Here is a 20,077-nt window from a genome sequence, read left to right on the forward strand (position 1 = left end):
GTTTTTGTATATATATATGTATATACATTTTTTTTTTTGCTTTATTAGACAGATGCAGTGAAGATTGATGGGAAAGAGAGAGAGAGAAATGTGGCAAAGGGCTGCAGGTCAAATTCGAACCTGGGCAGGCCACTCTCAGCCACGCGCCATATGGTTGCCTGCTCATCCAACTGAGATAAACCAGCACCCAGGGATCTGATGTTTTGTAATGCTTTGTCAAGAGCAACTTATTCTTGAGACTATACTCAGTTTTCTGGTAGCTTTCCAGCTCCTTCATTTTTTCCAGCCTACTGTTCAAGTGCCTATTCCAAGCACCAGGTTTCCTGAGTTAGAGAGTGGAGTTAGCACTGACTGGGGAGGCTGTTGCAGTAAACTTGGTGAACATGATACAACAGAGTGTGGTTGAAAATGATACATTGTAACTGAGTAAAACTTTTTTTATATGCAGTAGTGTAAATGGGGGGGAAAGCAATGATTTGGATTCAGCTGGTGTTCAGGAAGAGTGTGACAACCCCCAGCCACTAGGTGTCTCTGCTGTGGTTATAGTGCTGTTACTTGTAGAAGTAACTGGCTGCATGAGCTACACTTGGGCCCAATTAGTTAAAAGATTCATTACTAGTTACTACCTCCGTTTTGAGCCTGTGAGCCAAGCTGTGACAGTGCGATTAAAAAAGAAAAATAAGGCTCAGTGGGAGTTGACGGGCACTGTGAGAGTCTACACTGAAACAAACACTCAAGTCTCTCATCATTCTCAAGAATGAAAAAAGGTGCTAAAAATGAAACCATTCCATTGGATTCCTGCTATTATGACACTGGTTGATTCTAAACCAAGCGTGGATCACCCTGGTAATCTGCGCTTCATGATCATACTGAATTCTGATCAATCAGTGTTTTGAAATACTTAACCCACAAACACACAAAGATTCAACCTGTTTCAATCAGGCAGCTGAAAAGGAAACACCCAACCCACAGGAAACTACAAATGAATCTGTCCCAGACACCTAAAATGAAGGCACCTCAACATGCTGTTTTCTGTTTCAGTGTTGACATGTTGATTGCATCTTCATCTCAGGGCACATAAATCACGCAGAAGCTTTAAAGCATTCCAACTCACTGTGATTTCTCTCCATGTCATTATTTTATTTCAGGCACCTACAGTTAACAAGTTTGAATTTGTTGCCTCTATCATTTAATGCATCTGTCTGGTGCTGCATTAAGCAGCTGTAAAGCTAAGTGACAGAGGCCTGACTTTTTTCCTGAGGAATGAAGAGCAGCTAGGTCTAGGAAAAAGATGCCGTCCTTTGATTGTGACTTACACTGTAACAAAATCCAACCCCAAATATCAGAAATGCCCAGTATATTGATGAGAGCTGTTCAGTCACAGTAAAATCTTTGAGCTTTCACGAACATCTTCTATCTTTTGGTCCTATAAAATTGCTAACATTGGATCTCTGTCCTGTCAAACACAGCCTTTTCTTTAAGATTCAAAATAAAAATGAGCTGTGTAAAAGATTTGTTAGGGTCAGCTTTAGTTGATGTGCAAAATTCTCAGTCATGTAAACAGGCAGAACTGGATAGCGAGTCCAATTCAAAGGCGGTCACAGAGAATCATTGCCACGCCCAAAGCAGAGTCTGCGTTCTGTCCGTATACCACCTGCAGAGGGAACGCCTTCTCCACTTCCTGTCTTAGCACTTCGTTCCGAGCGAGCGCGCTCCCACTGCCCACAATCCTGCGGACCCCCGCCTGCTGCAGATGCTCTACGGGCATCATCGAGGTGATGTTGTCCAGGACTCCATGGCAGAGAGCCCTGATCACATGACCCAGGGAGAGATTGGAGGTGGAGATGCCAGTCACGTGGCCCAGGCAGAGAGGGTCATGTCTCTCTCCCAAGATAGTAGGACTCACCCTCAGGTTGCTGGTTTCCTGGTTCAGGGCACAATGAATCAGCTTTTCGTATAAGCACGAGTCACTCAGCTCTGCACCTGTGGAGATTGGGGGGGGTGCAGCAGAGGGGGGCATTTTAGTGCCATCTATCTGTGCAGACTTTAGTTTAACTGTTCTACAGTTGTTATTTTGTTTATTGCATTCATGATTAATTATTCATTTAATGTCAGTTTTCTCTAATCTCTGCGCCGTCTCTGGTCTTTGCTTTCATCGTTAAGCAGATTTGATTGTTGATCTGCAAGTATAACCTTTCCCTAGAACTGTTTGCCAACGTTTCTGAATAAAGCTGGGATGTATTTTGGTTCTTGCATCTCCAGTAACGAGTTTAGAGAGGTGTCATTTATCATCTCTATGAATATGTTAAGTATATGAGCATGTGAGGTGTACATGGATCTTTCCAAATGAGCTCACATAAACCCTGATTAAGCAGCAGATAAAACTTTCTGTATATCAGAATATACCACAGTTTTAAACCTGGTGTCTATAGGGCCATTCCCTTTAGTTATAGGTTTTATGTAAAGACTGTACATAAATGACGGGCACAGCGTAATCATCAAGTGTGAAATGTGAAGATAATGAAGATATACCTTAAAACTACATTTTTCCTAATGGCCAACAGGGAGCGGTCCATCTGGTTGAAACAGTTGTAAAAAGAGTCTATGATAACACGTCCCTGCTGCTCACTTGTACGACTAAGACTAGGATTAATCAACAATGTCAGCTGGCATTAGCTATTTGCTGATCTATCTGTATCAATATTATAACTGCTGATGAATAAAAAAATGTAAAAACTAAAGAAGAGACAGAAGAAACATCCTTCAACCATGTCTTGAGTTTTGAAATTACATAGTTTTCCAGTGGGAGCTCTTGTTGTTGGCAACACACTTCTTTGGAAAGCCACAAACACAACATCCAGCTAATCCGAGCAGTTAGGTTAAATATTTACATAAATAACTACGCATAACAAACGCTAGGGAAGTCTATTTATGATTTGTGCCTGAAAAGAGAAAAGAAATGGCCAAAATACAGCTTTTTCAACCCTGAATATTGGTATCTGCCGGTTTATGCAAAGTGTCAGTAAACATTTTCTTATTGAGGTTTTTGGTCTCACAAATCTTATCAATACACAATGTGATGCGCAATTTTACATTTTAATCCGTTTTAGAGTAAAGAGGGGGTAGGATTTTTAGAGAAGTTGTCACCTTATGAATATGAAACTGTTGAAATAATTTGTTTCGTTATATTGTACTTGACTTTACTAAGCTATTCTACTTTTTTAAGCCTTTTGTAATAATCATGATTAAAAAATAAAACTAATGTGTGGCATCACAGTGTCTGTGCCCATCTGCAAGTCAGCCTGCACTGTTTGGTTTTCCTGAGAGGGATGACGATGGATTAAGGTCTAGAAAATAGAAGAAGAATACAAACCAAGCTCTCTCATCCAGGAAGTCAGCATCTCCACAAAACTTGCCAACACATTCCCGCCATTGAGCGATGCTGCAACAGCCAAGTATGTGGACTCAAAGTAAGGGAAGTAGGAGATGGACGAGGCGGGCTGAAGAGAATCTGGAGGTTTGAAGTCAGCTGGCATGGCGTAGGTCAGCTGGGCTGAAGTGCTTATGTTAAGGACTGGGAAATTTGACAAAAAGAAAGAAACTGTCAGCTAAAGAGAATTAGCTGTGATGGTTAGTGATGTGTTTGTCCTGAAATATAAACCCCTAAGTCAGCTACAATAAGTTTTATATTGGATTTTTTTCCTCGACCTCATTGTTTGTTGATCTCTCACTTGACATGCAACAGTGTGGTTTGTGTCTGTGAAGGTTCTCAGTCATCCAGGTCATCGTAGTCTAAGGAGCTTGGAAAGAAAAGCGTCTGGACTTCTTTGAGTTGCTTGAAGACGTTGCTTGAAGAAGCTTCTTCAGTTCTAAGAGTCAAATGGTGGAGAGTCCCAGATTTAAACCCAGTGGGAGTTTCCCCCCAAAGAGGGACAAAGGACCCCCTGATGATCCTCTACCTAATCACATGAGCCAAGGTGTGAAAGCGGGTGTGGGTTACAATCAACCAAGGTTTCGGGTGAGCTCATTGTGAAACCTGGCCCCACCCTATCATGCGATTTCCTGAGGTCAGATGGCCCAGGATGTGAGTGGGCATTAAGGCGTCTGGAAAGGGATCTCAAAACTGGATTATAGATGGCAGAGAGTTGGTGTCGTAAACCACCACCTCTGTTCAAAGATGGTCACTCACAGTGGACGTAAATGGCTTCTTTCACTCCTCTTTCAAACCATCTGTCCTCTCTGTCCAAAATGGGAACATTTGCATCCTCGAAAGAGTGACTTTTGTCCTTAAGATGCAGATGGACTGCTGAGTCTTGTCCTGTGGAGGTGGCTCTTCTATGTTGTGCCATGCGCTTGTGAAGTGGCTGTTTGGTCTCTCCGATGTAGAGGTCTGGGCATTCCTCGCTGCACTGTACAGCATACACCACATTGTTAAGTTTGTGTTTAGGAGTTTTGTCTTTTGGGTGAACCAGTTTTTGTCTGAGCGTGTTGCTGGGTCTGAAATGCACCGGGATGTCATGCTTGGAGAAGAGCCTCCTGAGTTTCTCTGATACACCGGCTACATAGGGGATGACAATGTTGTTGCGTCTGTCTTTCTTATCCTCCCTCGCTGGTGTCTGATCTTCTTTTCTGTGCATCTTTGCTGACTTTAAGAATGCCCAATTAGGATAACCACATGTTTTAAGTGCTTCCTTTACATGTGTGTGTCCCTTCTTTTCCCCTTCAGGCTTAGAGGGAACATGTTCTGCCCGGTGGTGTAGGGTCCTAATTACCCCAAGTTTGTGTTCCAGAGGGTGATGGGAGTCAAAGAGGAGGTACTGGTCCGTGTGTGTGGGCTTCCGGTAAACTTCAGTGTTGAGGTTGCCATTCTCTTCAATGTGCACAGCGCAGTCCAGGAAAGGCAAACAGTTATCCTTTGTGTCTTCCCTGGTGAACTTGATGTTTTTATCCACAGCGATAATGTGCGCAGTGAAGGATTCCACTTCTTGTGTTTTGATTTTGACCCAGGTGTCGTCTACATATCTGTACCAGTGGCTGGGTACTCTTCCTTTAAAAGAGCCAAGAGCCTTACATTCGACTTCCTCCATGTAAATGTTGGCTACAATAGGCAATAGTGTGGTTTGTGATTCAGCTAAGCTGTAAACAAATTCCCCTTTTGGGATTATTAAAGTTATCCGAATCTGAATGAACTTATAAATGCAGATCCACAATCAACTGTGAGAACATTGTGCATTTAGTTCATTAAGAGAGATAAATGGATATCCTGTTTCACCTGCATCTGTCCGTTCGCTCATGCAGGAGTAGACGGAGCACTGGAAGTCTCCTAGCGCGGCCCCTACTGGCGTGCCAGCAGGGATGCCGTGCCACTGAGAGCAGGTCTTTCCTGCCAAGCTACCAGATGGCACACACTTAGGAAGCAGGTGCAAAGGGAAGCCAGCACCCTTCAGACTAGAGGACACACACACACATACAGTGCTTGTTACGTATGCTTGCACTGATGCAAAAAGTGTTAGGTAAATGAGGCTGCAAACCAAACATGCACAACAGTTTTCATGCAGTAGGTGCATCTAGTAAAGTGTTGTAAAAAGGAAGGACGTTCAACACTATACAAACATGTTTTCGTTCCACTGATTGGATGACGTGTTGAAGAAGCCCCAGCTGGCTGCATTCTGAGGTGTCATCACACACCTGTCCAAACCGCACAGCATGGACACCACATAGTCCTGGATGGTACCTGCAACCGTAAAGTCCTCAAGGAATTTGGGTCTGCAGCAAAACCACACAGCTTCAGCTTTTGTATCACAATTGCAAAATGTATTTATTTATAATGTATTTATTTTTAAAGATGTGAGCTTACTTGTGTTTCATGTACCAGAAGATTGTTGCACAGCCAAACCCCGTGGCGACGCTGAGATGAGAGTCTGGTCTGGGAAGAGAGGTGAGGAAGTCATTGCTGCAACGTCCATCTTGCCAGGTGATCAGCTGACTGGTGTCTTTGGCTGTTAAGGAATCACTATTGGACCAGACGCAACCTGGGAGGTGCAAAAGACAGTCAACTGAGTGCTTACAACTTTAATACAACCCTTGTTTGAGTTGTTATGTTGACTGCTGTGTTCTTGAAAGACTCTGTCCTTTGCCCTGTCCTATTATCAGTCAATGTTGTTCTAAAGCCTCTGGATCCACTTAAACATGAGTCAAACTAAACTGCATGCTTATTTTAGATACCACTCTATACAGATACTCTACACGTATCTGTCGCTATTCTTTGTGACCATATGGATCGGTCCCTCATATTACCATTATTTCACCCAAAGGCACCAAGTTAATACTTAAAAAAGCTGCAACAATACACACAAATATAAAAAGTACTTGGTGACAACTTTGCTTTTAGCCTTTAACCCTCTGGGGTTCAGGGTATAACTGGTTGTTGACTACTTTTGATTTGTCCTCTATATTTCACCTTTAAAAACTGTTTATCTTGCCAATTCTGTTATTTTCACATTTTGACATACTGTATAAGCACAACTGATCTAAATTCAGACAAAATTTAAAATATGAGTAGAAAAAAGTTATATTTTTGACTGTAAAAAACACAAATATGTTTAAAAATCATTTTCATAACTTGAAATGCAAATAGAAATTGTACATTTTTTGAAAATATGCACAAGTTTTGCAAACAACAAAGTTATATGGTACTATTTACCTAAAAATGCAGCCAAGGCTCAGACGTTTTTTATATAACCATTTAAAACTATTTAGAGAACAATGAGGTGTTCTGCATCAAATAAGAAGACACACAAATTATATATGCAACTCCAAAAATAGTTTGTGTCCACTGTAAGACAGAGGAGAACAGCACAGGGATAAATCCTGCAGGTATGACAGCAGGTGTGTCACTCCTGTTTTCCATGTGGAGACAGCGTTTACATCTGCCTTTGGTGGCTTTTTTTGCAGCAACTGTGACATTCACTAGTAGAAGTGACACACAAAACAAAACAACGACTACACTACACATTAACTACACAAGACAACACACTAACTTGAGTCCAAACACAGTAAACGTCACAAATCTATCATGTATCAAAACTCACTCGCTCACTCTCGCCGGTGTCACTCCTAAAACTTCGCCCTCTTCCTAAACAACCAACTGCCACATGTTCTCATATAATTTTTGATTGGTCGACATGGCACATTTTTCCACTTTTTCTTTTTTTTCACTCCCAAGCAGAGAGTGTTTGCTACCGCTGTCCGTAGAAAACACCGTTTTTACGGTTTCTTCCCGCTGTAAACACCACTGTTTTATTTAGAGTTGAAACTAACACTCAGTCCGTCAACCCTAGAGGGTTAATCAGAAAGCCTTAAGTTGGCTAGTTATGTAACTGGCTAAATGTTTAAAGTAGGGGTGGGCGATATAGACAATATACGATAGAAACGATATAAATTTGGCCAACGATAGAGATTTTGACTATCACGATAGCGCATGTTGATGATGTCATCAAGCTGCGCCTGTTTTGGTCGAAAGCATCGCAGCTGCTACAACCATTATTATCTGCAAATTATGCCGGGCGACAGTCATAGCAAAGAGATGAAGCACTTTTGAAATATGGGGAAAGCCAAAAACTGCGCTTCCTCCACTTCCGTAACATTGATTCATTAATGTTGAATTCTCTTGCAGCTGTTCTATTCCCATATTGTTCATCCTCCAGCTTCACTGTGCTAATGTTATGCTAACATAGCTGTGTCGCTAGCAATCACATAGCACAACATTATATACCAGGTAGTCCAACTTCATTAACCCTGCAAACACCACTGCTGTTTAGTTTTCTGTCTTCATTTATGTTGAAAGTGGTAGCAGAGCTGTACGTTTTAATTAGTTTCAAAAATCTCTCAGTCAGAACATGGTATGTCATGTTTAGGTGGAAACTAGCGAGCTAACTTCCTGTTAACTTCTAACTCCGTTAAATTTAATAAATTCTGTTTTTATGGATGCATGGATGTTAAACTTAATTGTTACACCTGATAAAGCAGCAGCGCTGATGATTTTATTAAAGATGAAAGAATTTAGACCGTTTTTAACTCTTAGTGTTGGTTTGACTTTGGGACCTGAAGGGGATGAGGTTTTGGACACAGATTACTCCGTGAAGCTCCTCACTATGGCAGCCGTAATGCTCTGACAATCCAGAATTCATATATAAGGCACACTCTCGATTTATGAGAAAATTAAAGGATTTTAAGTGTGCCTTATAGAGTGGAAAATACGTTATACAGAAGAAAAGAATATATCGCGATATATATCGTTACCGCACATGCTTCAAATTATACCACAATATGAATTTTGGGCCATATCGCCCAGCCCTAGTTTAAAGCTTTCACATGAGTAACACATATTACTGCTACTGCTAAGTAATGTTAGCTAAGTTCACAGCATATTCCATAAATCTTAATGCCATAACTAACTGTATAATAGCGCTGCCGTATTGCATCACATTCATTGCATTTCAATCATTTCTCCAGCGAGTTTGATAGCTAGCAAAATAATAATCATAATTTTAAAAATTAGCATGTGTAACATACATGTACTGGAAAATTATTCACTAGGACTCACCTATCATGCGACTGGAGAGCGCAAACTCCGCCATTGTCGTTTTCCATCAAACACTCATTAAAACAGCAACTGCAGGTATGTTTTTTGTTTTTGTTTTTTTTAAGAACTTTATAACTGCAGGTATGTTAGCGTGCTCATCCCGACAGTTAGGGGGAGAAGCGGGTCACATATTGAAACAGACAGCCACAGAGGTGCAAGGCAGCCCAGGCAGAGAAATTTTGCTTTTACATTTTGCGACTCATTTTATTTCTCTATCTGATAAAAATAAATAAATAAATCAATTAGATAGTTATTTGTGGTGAATGAAATACAGTTACACTTTCAAGCACTTTTAAGCACCACATCTGAAATGTAAGCAAGCACCCTTACGAACCCTGATACTGAATACACAGATGCTAAAAAAAAAAATGGGTTCCAGAGTGTTTGGCAGTGTGGAAAGATTAAAATATCTTGGGAAGAGATCAGATTGACAAGTGAGAAAATAATTACTTAGTGAAAATAAATGAAAATATTCTATTGATAAACAGCGCGATAGTCAGAAAACTATAGGACTTTTAAATGGTGATTACATGGTAAGTCAAGAAAGCTTTGCAGGAGGTATACATGTTTCCAGTGTGTCCTAGTGTAAGCTGTATAAGTGTCCAAATGTGTGGCTGTAAACACCCTAAGAAAAATTCTCTCCAATCTATCTAAGATTTGCATCACTTCAGTACCTAATCTGTGATGATCCTGGTATAATTCATCCATCTTTACACAAATGTTTCCATCCTCCACCTAAATGAATGTATCCAAGATACAAGAATTAAGATTACACTGATACACACAGTATGTTTCCTGAATCCCTGATGGTTGTGTTCAGAGAAGGGACATCGGGTGGTAAAGGTCCTAAAACATGATCAACTACTCCCCACTCACAATTTACCATTAGACTGGAGCACTGTTAATCACACATTGCTTCATGCCATTGGATCAGGGCATAGATAGGATCAATGGTGAGATGTAAGTGAGGACTGCACTTCATTACATTCATGATAATGTTTTAGTTACTTATTAATTTGTAGATCTTAAAATCTATCCATGTTCTACCTTCACTCTTTGACCCTACCACATCTGGGTCCCAGGAAAGAGGTAGACAATGAAAAAAACAGAACCTGTGTTATGTGGTATTATAAAAGTCAAAGCACTGTCAAAGTAATGTCTCTAATTCTGAAATGGCTCCTGAATGTAGTGCGAAATCGTTTGACTCATTTCTTAATTGGTATTATGACTTTTACTTGAGTAAAGAGCCGAAGTACTTGTTTCGTCACTTTGCCAAACAAAGACTCTTTTGGCTCTTGCGCAGTGTCATCTGTATTTGGCACAGGGCTGCACGTGAGCCTGAAAATCATGTCTAATCTTTCCTTTGACACCTGATTTTGTTTTTGATCACGTTTTTCTCATTTCCCGTGAAAAGAAAATCAGAAACAATCCCCAATCATAGAGCCGTTGTTACACAAGTTACCACACTGACGATGAAATGCCACAGCCCGCGCGCAGAATAACTTTACCGCTTTTTGGTTTCCAGAATAAAACTCCGTGCATCTGTCCGGTCAGCCCGATGCAGCACACATGCTGCAGTTTGTCTCTGGGCAGGAGGCCAATGCACCGGTCCAGAGTGTCTATGATCCGACCCGTGTCCTGCTCTTTCGCCTGCGTTACACACAATCACACAGAGGCGTTTAGATTACTGAGCTGTAGTTAAAATTGCGGGACAAGTGAACGCACTCACCTTTATCCCGCTATCGTCGGCTAAATCAGAAACAGTCGGTAAAGACTGACTGGCAGCTATAGCTCTACATCCTCTGTCTAATAAAACGGCTTTTACTGAAGAGGTACCCACGTCCAAACCCAGGATAAAGTTAGACATGACTGATGTTTACGATGTGTACCTTGAGCTTTTTTCATACCGAAATGCCAAAGTCCTCACTGCTGCATTCATGTGATTACAGGAGTTTAGAGCTTCTTTGCTACTTAGATGGAATTTGCTGTTATAAAACTGCTGTTTTAGCCAAAAATGTGAAATAACGAATTTACATTTTGATGTAACATAGTGTCTCCTTCAATACAGATTCAAAGGTAGCTTCCCTGCTTAAACGTTATTCAGGGTAGATCAATTTCCTACTGTTTTAATGTCAAGGAATGCACCAAATCGGCTCCTCCTGAGGCTGACTACCGCCTTCCCACAATGCACTGCGCAGGAGCATGGCTGACTTTCGTATAGGAGTGTCATCCGAACGAGAATGAATGCACTTTTTCTTTTGGTGACAGCAGCTGACTTTTCCTGTAACTGCTTTAGATTCAGGTTTGCTAAGTAAATCTTGCATGTTATGTTTTTGTGACCGCGTCGTGAGGAGTCGACAGGAAGTCCCTACATTATTTTCTCCGGTGAGAGCCTGTCACCGTCAGTGGGCAGCTGGGAGAGCTAGCACTGCTAGAATTAGCACTGGTAGAAATGTTAAAATAGTTCAGCTGACGTGCAGTTTAGCCCCCAATAGTCTGACTCTGCTTTGTGTAGTTTGAAAACTGATGTATGTGTCACGTATGATTTTACCTTTTTATGTCAAAACGAGGCTTTGAATCACCTTGAAGTTTGGCAATAGCTAAGCGAACCCGACTTGCTTTCTTTGTCACGCAGAGTGAAGAGCTTTAATGTGTCCAGATTTGTAGTTTTATGTTGATTCAGTGTCATGATGATCGGTAGTTTTTATTTTAATCTTTCTTTTTTTAATATAATAACCTTCATTACCAGCAGTAAGATGGCCCTTAAATTATTCCTGGTGAAAATTGTCTGTCAATGGATTTTTAAAGTAAAACCGATCGGTCTCTAATGTTTTAAATGAGCTATTTTTGTTTTATTTCTATTTGGTGTTAATTCTATAAAGCATCCCGAGTCAGGATTTTTAGGATTTGAAATCATTAGTCCTACGATTCATCATGTTATTTCGATTTTGATTATTTATGAATTAAAAACACGCAGCACGGTGGCAAGGTGGTTAGCACTGTTGCCGCACAGCAAGAAGGTCCTGAGTTCAATTCCACCATCAGGCCGGGGTCTTTCTGTGTGGAGTTTGCATGTTCTCCCCGTGTTTGCGTGGGTTCTCTCCGGGTACTCCGGCTTCCTCCCACAGTCCAAAGACATGCAGCTTGTGGGGATAGGTTAATTGGATAATCCAAATTGCCACTAGGTGTGAATGTGAGCGTGAATGGTTGTCTGTCCCTGTGTGTTGGCCCTGCGACAGACTGGCGACCTGTCCAGGGTGTACCCCGCCTCTCGCCCTATGACAGCTGGGATAGGCTCCAGCACCCCCCGCGACCCTGAAAAAGGATAAGCGGAAGCAAATGGATGGATGGATGAATTAAAAACCTCATTGTGCAAGGTACATAAAATCATAGTAGGTACTGATGCTCTAACATTGTTGCCTTAATCTTTGATGTTACAGCAGCACCTTCTGTGGTAGCCGACCAGAGCCAAGATGGCTGGAGTTGGGGCCAAGCGCGAGGGACCACAGTTCATCAGTGAAGTGGCAGTGAGAGGCAACGCGGCAGTGCTGGATTACTGCCGCACCTCTGTGTCTGCGCTCTCGGGAGCAACAGCCGGTATCCTTGGCCTGACGGGACTGTACGGCTTCATCTTTTATTTCCTATCATCCTTTCTCCTCTCGCTGCTGCTTATTCTCAAGGCCGGACGGCGGTGGAACAAATTCTTCAAATCACGGCGGCTGCTCTTTACCGGAGGCCTTGTCGGAGGCCTCTTCACATATGTCCTGTTCTGGACTTTCTTGTACGGGATGGTGCACGTATACTAGAACATCCACTCGAAATAACTCAGAAATATTTGTCTAATGCTCTGTAATTCTTTAGGTTTGTCTGCCCTGCTGTTGTAGATAGGCTGTTAGTGAAAGGCTTCCATTGTGAACTGTTTATATGTTAAACGATGAGTTAAGAGAATTAACTGTCCTTTTCTTTCCTCCATATTTACCAGAGAATGAACTCTAACCTGTACTTAGAGAGCTATAGTTATAATGTAGGTTTACAGATCAAATCCTCACAAGTTAAACCAAGTCAGAAAACAGCAGATGTAATTACTGACTGGATTAAAGATCTCTCTAGAAGTTTTTTGGATCACTTTTTCTTCACTGGGGAGTGTCACTAATAATAATAAAATTGTGATGACAAAAATGTGTTTCCAATGACAAAGAACATTCAATAAATAGAAACAGGAACAGCAAACAATAAAGGGAGACTCTGCATTTCAGTTTCCATTCATTACACAGAGAATATGTGTCCACTTGGACTCGTAGAGCATGTCAGGCTGTATTCTTCAGTGTCGCCAGTGAATACTGTGTAAAAGCTTCATATCAAAGCCATGATCAGTACAGTTAACTGAACATACAGCAGAAAGCAGCAACAGTGTTTGTGCATTTTAACAACACAATACATGTGTTGAGCTGTAAAAACACAATTAAGACCACACATTTTCTTATGAATTGCTTCTAAGTGTAGTTTTTAAAAACTTTCATGCCTACTTTTTTTACTTTTATTACTATATATTGTAATTACTGTCACTGCTAATTGCCAGTTGAGTGGTAATGAATCTGTTTTGAATCCTGACCCTGCTACTTTCTTTGACGTCCTGACCTCATGCCCTGTGCACAACATTTACATTCCCCTGGATCAACACATCTTCAGTCAGGGCATCATTCATGCTAGTGACCGTGCTAGCAGTTGTGCCGGCAGGTAAGACGTGGACGTCAGTCCCACCTTTGGGTTCCGCCTCATGCAGGAAAACAAACAGGTGATCTTGCTCTGCCTGCAGACCTAATTGTGAGCCATGAAAGTGATATGATGCTTCGTCTCGGTGCCTTGGGGTGGAGCAGAGTATCGCTGTCCCGTGTTACGTGGAATTGTGGGACCTCTTTTCTCTGTAGGTGGCTGGCTCTCTGCAGAAGATCCTGCAGTGGGCTCAGTTTCTCCTGGATTTTTGATGGAATTTGTAGCCCCTTTCTCTGTCCCTGGTCTTCTGGACCTCTTTTCCCGATGGCCCGTTTTCTCATCTTTAACTTTGGTCCTCTCTTTTCTGTTGCACACAGCATTAGAGAGGTGTGCGAAAGTGAGGAGCAAGATTTAGAAAATGGCAAAGTTTTTGCAAACATATGAAGTCCTACTTGAAGTTGATGATTTCAAATTTCCTCTCTCTGTAGAAGGAGCTCGTGTTCATCATGTACAATAATATCATATCACAGGCAAAGGCTCCCTAAAAGAGAAAAATAAACAAATGAACTGGAACAGGAGAGAATATTACTTTTCTTGGTGGGGATTACACATCATCCACTGTCCTGTAATATGACAGTTTTTGAACTTAGCACCGTGGTAATTGCACAGCAATCATCCACACATGCGTCAGCAGAATATTCTAATAAATTACTCACTGCACCGAGGAGAGCAACACCTGAGCCAATGGCAATTACTGTGGGGACAATATTGAATTTCCCGGCCTGTAAAACAATAACCAGAAACTCACTGTTAATCTCCCACCAGAATGATGTGCTTTAGAAAAAAACTAAACTGCTACTATCTCCACAGTACCTGACCATTGATCATTATATCAAAGCGAATCCCATACACTTTATACAGCGTGCGATAGGTTTCCCCATTTTGATCCTTATAGTATCTGGCATATCTGTAGAAAAAATAGTTGACATAAGATGTAAAGGCTGAAAACATGTTGGAAACAGTGAGCAGAGTGAAGATAGTGGGTACCATACCTGAAGTTGTATCCCGATGTGATTGAGTTGTTCAAATTAATGTCCAAACGGGTGAAGCTGTACTGTGGATTACACAGAGAATAATCTTTATCCAGGTCACAGTTCCACTCAATGAGAATGCCAACAGAGCCGCCCTGATGGACACAAAGGGTAAATATTAATAGCACATCAGCAGATACACCACAAACCATACCGTACAGAGTGCTTTACAAAAAGTAAAACTTTTTAAACATAACATACCACAACCACAGAAGACATACGCAGATAAAATCAAGTTACATGAGGCTTTGGCAAGAAAATGCTTATTTTGAACAACTGTGTTCATTTGGGATGTAATTCAGTTGAGGTGCCCCGATCTTTCTCCCTCAGAGCCTCAAACTGAAGTTGCTTGTAACGGGTAACACAGATTTAATTTGGGACCAGCCAATGTGGAGCATCAAAGCTAATAGAGGAATATCTTACTTAAACGCAGTTCCAGAAACTCAGTTTTTCATAACTCTAAACAGAAACTGAAAAGGATTAAATACTACTGAAAACTCCACAGATTTCTATTACAGTTTGTTAGTAAATGACTGTGAGGAAGTGAGGAACCAAAATCACTCCTGCACATAGTCTTAATTGGTACATCCCCCCCTCACTCACACACACACACACACACACACAAAGGATAGGGGCATGAAATCAGTTCTGGTTGTTTGTTTGTCTGTCTGTGTGTTTGTTTGCTGTTTTGCATCCAGAGTTTGTCAAATTTCAATTTCAAATTCATTCATTCATTCTCAAATTTAGTTTGAGGTTAGATATCAATAACAACTCAAGCTGATTCAATTTTGGTCAAAATCTGGTTAAAGTCAAAGTCAAGGTCACACCAAATGTAAAAATCAGTTTAAAAAAATCTTCAAACTTCACAACAATATGCTACACCCTGGGGGACATGAGTACCTGAAATTGGCCATTAACATTGGCCTTTAATGTTAGCACCCAAGGTCAAAGTTAACCTTGACCAAAAAAAATTAAACCATATTGAGTATTATATCATATGAAAGGGCATGCAAAGAGCTGTACGACGCACTTTTTATTTTCTCAATACAACATCCTATGACGTCACCATGATGCTGGAAAGCTTTGCAAAACCACATAATTATATCTTTAAAGCTCATGTTTTACAGCTTATAGAAGTCAAAGATTCCAGCCAGAGCTGCTCCAGTATTAAAGGTAAAGATCATAAAATACACTATTCTAGCATGTAATGCTTAAAAAGTCATTGGTCAAAGGTCAGGGTCATATGAGCTAGGATCATCTCCAAACTTTAAACCAATATATTCGTCACTGGGGGGGACATAAGAACTTTATTTTTTTTTAGCTTTTTTTTCAATACAACGCTTGACGACTTCAAAACGACACAAAATGATCAATATGCTACACTAATATACTCCAGTAGATTTCCATGTTAACAATGCTGACATGATCTTGAAACATTAAAGTTTTAGCATAGGTCTTGCCCTTCAGGGGAATTTGCTCTCTTTGAGTGTTGTTGTTTCACTTTGTACCTTAACAGCCATTTCCTGGAAGTCATATCCAGCACTGCTGACAAGATCTCTGAGGCGAAAGATGGGGCAGTAAGGATGATTCTCTTTTTCATAGAAACATCTCTTTAGGTAGCTTTCATCAGAAGTTTCAAGGACATTGGCTCTAGAAGTAATAGACAGCAGATGTGGAGTTAATGATATCAGAAACTTGTGTTTTCACTCAATGAAATTACTTAAGTGAAAAGATGGAAGTTAGAGTTATCAGGGTTTTGCTGATGGCAGCAGATAAGGCACAGCTGGTTCCATGCCTGAACCAGCTGTGCTCTTTCTGTCTAAAGTTTGTATGTTTTCCATGTGCCTGTTTGGGGTTTCTTCTCACAGACCAAAGGCATGCATGTGAGAATGTGTGCTCTCTTTTTTGCCCCGTGATGGACTGGCTGCCTGTTCAGGGTGTACCCTGCATCTTAGCTGACATTGGCAGCTAGATGGATAAGCATTTAAGAAAAATGGGATGGATGGATGACTTGAAAGTGCAACATCAGAGTCTGACCACCGGTTGTCATACTTAGGATAATATTGACAATTTGACTGAAAACTTGAATCTCTGAAAATATGATTTTTAGAATATATATTAGTCTTTGGTATTTCTTCCTTTTGCTTTACTAAGACCCAACCCTTGGTCTTCTTTACACCATAAAATGTTGGGCTTGGCCTATTATCCTGCAGCACTGTGAATCCTTCAGATGCAAAACAGAGGCCATGTTTCTGAACAGGAAGGGGCTACTGGCTGAGCGTGAAGGTCCTTTATTATAGACATACTTGTCCAGGGTAGAAAACAACTCTAGACTTCACATCCAGAAGAAGGTGTAAGCCGAAGCATGTAGGTGTATTTTTAATGTCACTTGCCCACAAAGAAGCTACTTTATTACTCGCATAAACTACTAGGACTGCCAGGACCTGGATTTTTTAAGCCAGTTTTGGTTAGATTCATTCATTTTCTTCCTCCTGATGGTTTTCTTGTGCCCAGTAGTCTGTTACTTCCATAGCACTAGGTGGTCCTCTCAATAAATAGGACTTTTTTCCATTATGTACACTTTTTAATATAACTTTTGCTGACTTTTGCTCACTTGGTCTTTATTGATGTCTTTTGATTTATCTGTTTTTGTTTTGTTTTTTTCCTGCAGTGAATAAAGCTGGATGTATTGATTTTCTATGGCCGCTTTTGGACACTCTGCATCCATTTTCCAGCATTTTAGAGCTCTGCCCTGTGGGAACCTTCACACTCACAATGACCAATGACAAGCTCTTTGTTGCTAAGAATAACAGGCTGACTAGTGACACTTTTGCTCAGTTATGATGGAATATGTGTTCTCCAAATCAACCTGTTCTATTCTGCTTCAGGGGAAGGAAACAACTCAAAAAATGTTACTTTTTGCACAAAGATGTTAACAAATTCAGTGCCACAGTTTGGCTAGAAATATGGAAGAATCTAAGATTTATCTTCCTTTTTTTTATATGATTATAAATGTTTATAACATTTTTTTTTTTTAAAAAGGGGAGAAGATTTTTAATGTGATCTCATACCATTTTAACTTTGCCTTAACTTTGGTCCTCAGATACGCACATATGCCTCTGCATCTGTACCACTGTGCACTTCAGAGTTTCACTGTCTGGACTCCAACTAATCTGACTAAGCTTTCTTCAGTGTACACTACAAAAGTGGCGCATGCAGCATGCGTATGTCAGTCAAACCAAAGCTTACACCCTCTAGCTGCAAGCAAAAGAAAAAAACGTAACTGGATACAGGACACTGTAAGATGTGTAGTGTTGCCGGCCATTTGAAGTAAGTTCCATTCAGGCGAAAGCATTACCTCATTAATCACAGGCATGCCAAGATTAGTAGGGGAACATAAGAGATGTATCCGTAATTATAGTAAGATCTTGACAGATGAATTAGCTATAGCTGGGGCATCTCTGTGCATTATTGCAGGACTCGTGCAGGGAACAGCGGAGAGGGTAGCTCAATGGGCTAGCCCATTCTGATCAGACACCTGTCCAGGGCAAGGCTTGCTGTCAAGGACGTCTCAGATGACTGTTTCACTGTCTCACTGAGTGCAATGCACAGAATGGTATAAATAGAAGGCTCTCTGCACCCTAAAGCTATTTAAAGCAGCCACTGGAGCGTGCATATCCCCCCAGGTCACTCTATGCCCCAATCCCTGGAAGACATAGGCATACCAGCAATCAGCAGCCACTTATAGCTACTTACTTGGAGAACTCAAACTTGGGGAACCTGATGAAATTCTTGATGTATATGGTGAAGTTTTCTGCATCACTCAGTAAGGGCTCTCTGGAAATGAAAGAGACAGGCAGCTGTGTGAAAAAAGAAAAGGGAGGCGACAGCCTATGCCAGTAATAAATAGAACCTGTGAAATATCTGGGTCTGTGTGAGGGATCAGAGCCAGTGTTAATGCAGCAGCAGCTCAAAATGGCAAATTTCCAAAGTTCTGTGAGGGATGATGAATGCTCACGCGGGTCTCTTGTTGTATTCAACGGGACACCAGGCATGAATCTCGCAGGTCCCGGTGCTGTTTAAACACAAGCCAGTCTTGATTCCTAACAGAGAGAGAGAGAGCAAAGAGTTGGCAGGCTGTGTGGTGGAGCTGAACAAGAACTTAAAAAATGAAAAGACACAGAGAGACATAATGAAATGTGTAATATTAAAGAGTGGCGGTATCAGGACAATATTTTTTATTGTTTCATTATACAGATCATAAATCAGAGAATGGAAAAAGCGAGGATAAATCCAAACAAACAATCAGATTTTTAAATCCCTCACCATGACCTGCTGTTACAGGCTCCCCCTCCATGCAGTCATCATCAGTTTTGCATCGTCCATCTGGCACCTTGGAACTCTGTTAGAGGCACAATAAAAAATATATATATATATATATTTTTTTTTTTACTATGACTTTTCTGCTTTCAGAAAATGCTAATTTCCTTCCAATACGCACCTCAGCACAGAAGCCCAGCCTTTGATTGGGGGTCTCTATGTAATTTGTTACAACAAAGAACACCTGCTCACCCTGCAAAATAAAATTAAGTCCTGGCAGTGAGATGAAGAAGCAAAATGTTAAACAAATTAGTGCCCCCAAGAAGCTCAATATTGTTAAATCTACCGAGACAGACATTGAGACTAATGATACAAGGCAGCACAAACATTCAATAGCCTCGTAATATGTCTTGACAGGAACATAATTAGCGAGTGCTGCTATCAGTGCCATCAGTGTTGCTATCCTACAAACTAAAAGATAGACTCACATTTGGGGGTATGACATAGTCCTCGGCACTCCACAGGTAAGGCCCCGTCTCAGAAGTGTTGGTCAGAGTGACACCTTTAAGCTTGGTGATGACTGAGCTCTGGATGGCCTCTTCTTTCTCCTGGTACCCCTTCTTCACCACAAACACCCACCTGGGACATTCAGCATAACTTCATGACGTGTTCAATGTAGCCCTTGTCTACATTGCAGAGTTATGTTATTATTACTAATATTATGATTATTAAAGTGTTTTAGAAAATATCTCGCATATGCATAAGGGGTAAAACGCTTGAAAATACCATAAATTAAAGATTACTGAACGAAAAATCGACTGTTAATAGCAGGCTTGATTGTATAACCACCAGCCACTTAAAAATGTCACACTACGTTTGTCCTCTCTTTATTAACCAGATAACCCACACGGGAGTATTAGTAGAAAAGGCCCATACTGCGCTACCACTTTAACACAAAGTAAAAACCTTTCCACAAGCTCCACTATTTTTAACTTTGTTAGTCACTCTCCCTTTTATTATTCCATAAAGGAAACACGCTAGTTGGAGGGGGTGCATGCAGTTCACCTCACCCAATAATGTATCCCAGCACTGCCAGCTGGTAGAGCCGAAATAATATTCCGATTCTTCTGTTTTCTGCAATGACATATTTCTCCGTTTTGTAGTTGAGAAGAGAAAATAAGAAGCCCCCCCAGCCTGCCATTCCTCCCCGCACGGTGGAGCCGAGTGAGACGGCAGCTCGCAGTCCCCCAGCTGATATATACAGCTGCTTCTCTTGTCATGCAGCGGGCAAACCCACTGAGACAGGGGT

At 41.1% G+C, this 20,077-nt stretch overlaps 3 protein-coding genes across 3 annotated transcripts; 1 reads left to right on the forward strand and 2 right to left on the reverse strand.

Annotated features, from left to right (window-relative positions):
• shpk (sedoheptulokinase) lies at positions 1 to 10,526 on the reverse strand. Its single transcript, XM_040014614.1, has 7 exons — positions 10,374 to 10,526; positions 10,153 to 10,294; positions 5,858 to 6,032; positions 5,614 to 5,766; positions 5,273 to 5,448; positions 3,374 to 3,574; positions 1 to 1,983 (listed from the first exon to the last, which is right to left on the reverse strand). The coding sequence occupies exons 1-7, from the start codon at positions 10,509 to 10,511 to the stop codon at positions 1,589 to 1,591; spliced, it is 1,380 nt and encodes a 459-aa protein (XP_039870548.1). The 5' UTR covers positions 10,512 to 10,526; the 3' UTR covers positions 1 to 1,588.
• A 292-nt stretch (positions 10,527 to 10,818) lies between these two features.
• On the forward strand, positions 10,819 to 12,881 carry emc6 (ER membrane protein complex subunit 6). The gene is made up of 2 exons (XM_040014615.1): positions 10,819 to 11,029; positions 12,085 to 12,881. Exon 2 carries the CDS (start codon positions 12,118 to 12,120, stop codon positions 12,448 to 12,450), a length of 333 nt encoding a protein of 110 aa, XP_039870549.1. The 5' UTR covers positions 10,819 to 11,029; positions 12,085 to 12,117; the 3' UTR covers positions 12,451 to 12,881.
• Positions 12,882 to 13,192: 311 nt separating this feature from the next.
• Positions 13,193 to 20,077, reverse strand: p2rx5 (purinergic receptor P2X, ligand-gated ion channel, 5). Its single transcript, XM_040014613.1, has 12 exons — positions 19,839 to 20,077; positions 19,257 to 19,407; positions 18,950 to 19,021; positions 18,775 to 18,850; positions 18,467 to 18,551; positions 18,205 to 18,285; positions 15,957 to 16,098; positions 14,410 to 14,543; positions 14,231 to 14,324; positions 14,074 to 14,139; positions 13,810 to 13,898; positions 13,193 to 13,721 (listed from the first exon to the last, which is right to left on the reverse strand). Exons 1-12 carry the CDS (start codon positions 19,967 to 19,969, stop codon positions 13,463 to 13,465), a joined length of 1,380 nt encoding a protein of 459 aa, XP_039870547.1. The 5' UTR covers positions 19,970 to 20,077; the 3' UTR covers positions 13,193 to 13,462.

This window comes from Simochromis diagramma, unplaced genomic scaffold (assembly GCF_900408965.1).
Source record: "Simochromis diagramma unplaced genomic scaffold, fSimDia1.1 OVJJ01000676.1, whole genome shotgun sequence".
Taxonomy (NCBI): domain Eukaryota; kingdom Metazoa; phylum Chordata; class Actinopteri; order Cichliformes; family Cichlidae; genus Simochromis; species Simochromis diagramma.

What these genes read in the sequence shown, in the direction of transcription:
- p2rx5 (XM_040014613.1), bottom strand. Translation starts at nt 19,969, where the DNA reads ATGGCAGGCTGGGGGGGCTTCTTATTTTCTCTTCTCAACTACAAAACG. An exon ending in ACATCGGGATACAACTTCAG is followed by an intron (nt 14,325 to 14,409) that starts GTATGGTACCCA and finishes TTTTTTCTACAG; the next exon opens with ATATGCCAGATACTATAAGG. An exon ending in ATATAATGATCAATGGTCAG is followed by an intron (nt 14,140 to 14,230) that starts GTACTGTGGAGA and finishes ATTGTTTTACAG; the next exon opens with GCCGGGAAATTCAATATTGT.
- shpk (XM_040014614.1), bottom strand. Translation starts at nt 10,511, where the DNA reads ATGTCTAACTTTATCCTGGGTTTGGACGTGGGTACCTCTTCAGTAAAA. An exon ending in CCGACGATAGCGGGATAAAG is followed by an intron (nt 10,295 to 10,373) that starts GTGAGTGCGTTC and finishes TGTGTAACGCAG; the next exon opens with GCGAAAGAGCAGGACACGGG. An exon ending in TTCCTGGATGAGAGAGCTTG is followed by an intron (nt 1,984 to 3,373) that starts GTTTGTATTCTT and finishes CAATCTCCACAG; the next exon opens with GTGCAGAGCTGAGTGACTCG.
- emc6 (XM_040014615.1), top strand. Translation starts at nt 12,118, where the DNA reads ATGGCTGGAGTTGGGGCCAAGCGCGAGGGACCACAGTTCATCAGTGAA.